This window comes from Aplysia californica, unplaced genomic scaffold, assembly GCF_000002075.1.
Source record: "Aplysia californica isolate F4 #8 unplaced genomic scaffold, AplCal3.0 scaffold00113, whole genome shotgun sequence".
Lineage (NCBI taxonomy): Eukaryota > Metazoa > Mollusca > Gastropoda > Aplysiida > Aplysiidae > Aplysia > Aplysia californica.
In genome coordinates this window covers 963,809-966,065 of record NW_004797383.1, presented here as the reverse complement: position 1 = coordinate 966,065, position 2,257 = coordinate 963,809, and the positions used below count along the sequence as shown (strand labels likewise).

The window sequence follows — 2,257 nt, the reverse complement described above, 5'->3', positions numbered from 1 at the left end:
GGGGGCAGGGGTTTGTGTGGATAGTACTTATTTGTACGTATGCATGTGTAAATGTTTGTCTGTCTGCTTGTATTGTCTGTCAGTGTGCTTTTCTGTCTGTCAGCATGTGCATGTTCATACATAGAGTGTATATTATAACGTGGGTATATGTACGTGTAAATGACAGGCTATTATGACTTGGGGTTTTGTTTTTTTATTAATTGATCCATTGTATAACTATGAGCCCTTACACGTCCCACTTGTCACTAAATGTTGCAGGTGTCTATCGCTGGTCAGCCCGACGGAGTGGAGACTGCTCGGGCGCAGATCAGGGTGAGTAGCTGTGAACTTATAGATCGATTACTGTCTGTGTGTTTTTTTTGTGATTACAGCATTGTATGTTGGGAAGGAGAGTGAGGTTTCGAAAGTTGTTCGTTCTGTTCTCTCCCTGCGCAGAGCGTGTTGGTGAGCGTTCTGATGTGCTATATTTTTCTCCTTCTTTTCAATTTTTTAAAAATAGTCTTGATCTGTCGGGCGATATACAGCTTTTATCACGCTGACACGCTTTAAACTCCAAGTCAGCTAAACTCAATCCTGCTTTTACTATTTACAAAACTCAGAGACACATGCTGCCTCATAACAAAAGTTTCATATTTTGCCTCAGAACTCGATCCCACTTTTCAAATGATGCAAGTTACTCCGCCAGCGATTACCCTTTACCCCCCCCCCCCCCCCCCCCCCCCCCGCGGGCGGTGCCACTGACTGACGTGTCTTTAGGTCATTCCCAAATGGGGGACATTTCTCGTTCTAAAGCACAATAGAATTGTAAATGGGCTGATTCAACAATTTCATGCTCATAACTGTGCATGAACTACAACAGGGAAATGCTGCCTTTTCTTTCTTTCTTAATCTTTATTATCGTCATTTTCCCCTACTTCTTTTGTATGTTTGCCGCACTCTTTTCCTATCAAACATCTATCGCCCTTATTATCTCTCCTCCTTCTTTCTTGTGTTTGTTACTCTCTTATGTAACACCTCTAATCTTCGGCATTTATAGGACTTTATTGTGTTGCTAGTGCGTAAAACTCTTACTAAAACTAAGTGTTTGAAACGTTTATCCACCTCCTGAAAGTAGTGGGTGAAGAAACTCCTTGCTCTCATTGCCACGATCGCTGGTGAGACAAAGCTATCACGAGATCGATACTTGTAAGCGGCGATCTACTTGGCCTTGCAGACAGGAGAGATCGGCTCGGGGTATTTTGGGAAACGAGTCATCCAGGGCAGATCAACCACGCCAGTCTTTTCGCTGCGCAGGTGACGTAAGGAGCAGAATTACAGAGGGGGAGAAATTGCGACTGAATTTATTTTTTATTAGGTCGTCTTGGTATGTCATTTAATATGCAATCCCTGGACTGTTGTGTGCGGGTGATTGGATGGCACCACTTGTTGGTCTGCTTCTTTACTTTCCCGCTGTTGATTCTGTCTGTCTTACTTTTTCCTACCACTAAATGGCCATTATTGGGTGGATGTGCTTCTCTTTACTTAAACAAACATACAAACGAACAAAGATGCTGTGTCCTTCCTGTACCTTATCTCGCTTCGGATATACTTCAGAGTTCTTCGTTTGGCGTGATCAACTTACTATCGTTCAGTCGGTGGGAACACTTTTCTTTGTAAATGAAATGAAGTCTGATTTCATAGCTGTTCTGTTTTTGGAATACCCTGTGCAGGAACTAATTGTTTTCCCTTCAGGTGTCTGAAAACTAGATCAGAAGTGGAGATCGCCCTTGGAAATGGTTCAATTTTTTTTACATGTTTTTTCCCCTTGCATTTGAGCTGATAATTAGGAAAGTGTTTTTGTTATTGTTGTTGTTATTGTTCTTGTTGTTGCTATATTTGCTTTTGTTTTTGAGAGGAAGGTGAACTTTGTTAGGGAAGGATATTTGAGAGGAAAGGAGCGAGTATGAGTCAGCGAGCCAGAAAGAGAAAGAGAGAGAGAGAGACAAAACAGGGGGCTCTGTTAGTACTTCAAAAGTGAACCATTTCTACGTAGCATAATGATAAGGGAGGACAAATAGTTTAAAGGGGGGAGGTGGGTGCAGATTTCAAATAGAATAATGGCGAGAAGGGGCGTAAGTATTTTGCGAAGGCGGCAAATTCTTGGTAAGATTATTCCTGGGAGGGAGAGGAGAAGACAGAGAGACAGGCAGGCAGACAGACAGACAGACAGACACACAGACAGACAAACAGACAGACAGACAGACAGACAGACAGACAG

At 42.6% G+C, this 2,257-nt stretch overlaps 1 protein-coding gene across 1 annotated transcript in view; it reads left to right on the top strand.

Annotated features, from left to right (window-relative positions):
- Window positions 1–2,257, top strand: part of LOC101860642 (protein bicaudal C homolog 1-A) — a gene marked incomplete in the record, with an annotated part of 146,266 nt that overhangs the window by 115,823 nt on the left and 28,186 nt on the right. The window contains 1 exon segment of the mRNA XM_013081068.2: window positions 259–312. Coding sequence (XP_012936522.1) covers window positions 259–312 — 54 coding nt within the window.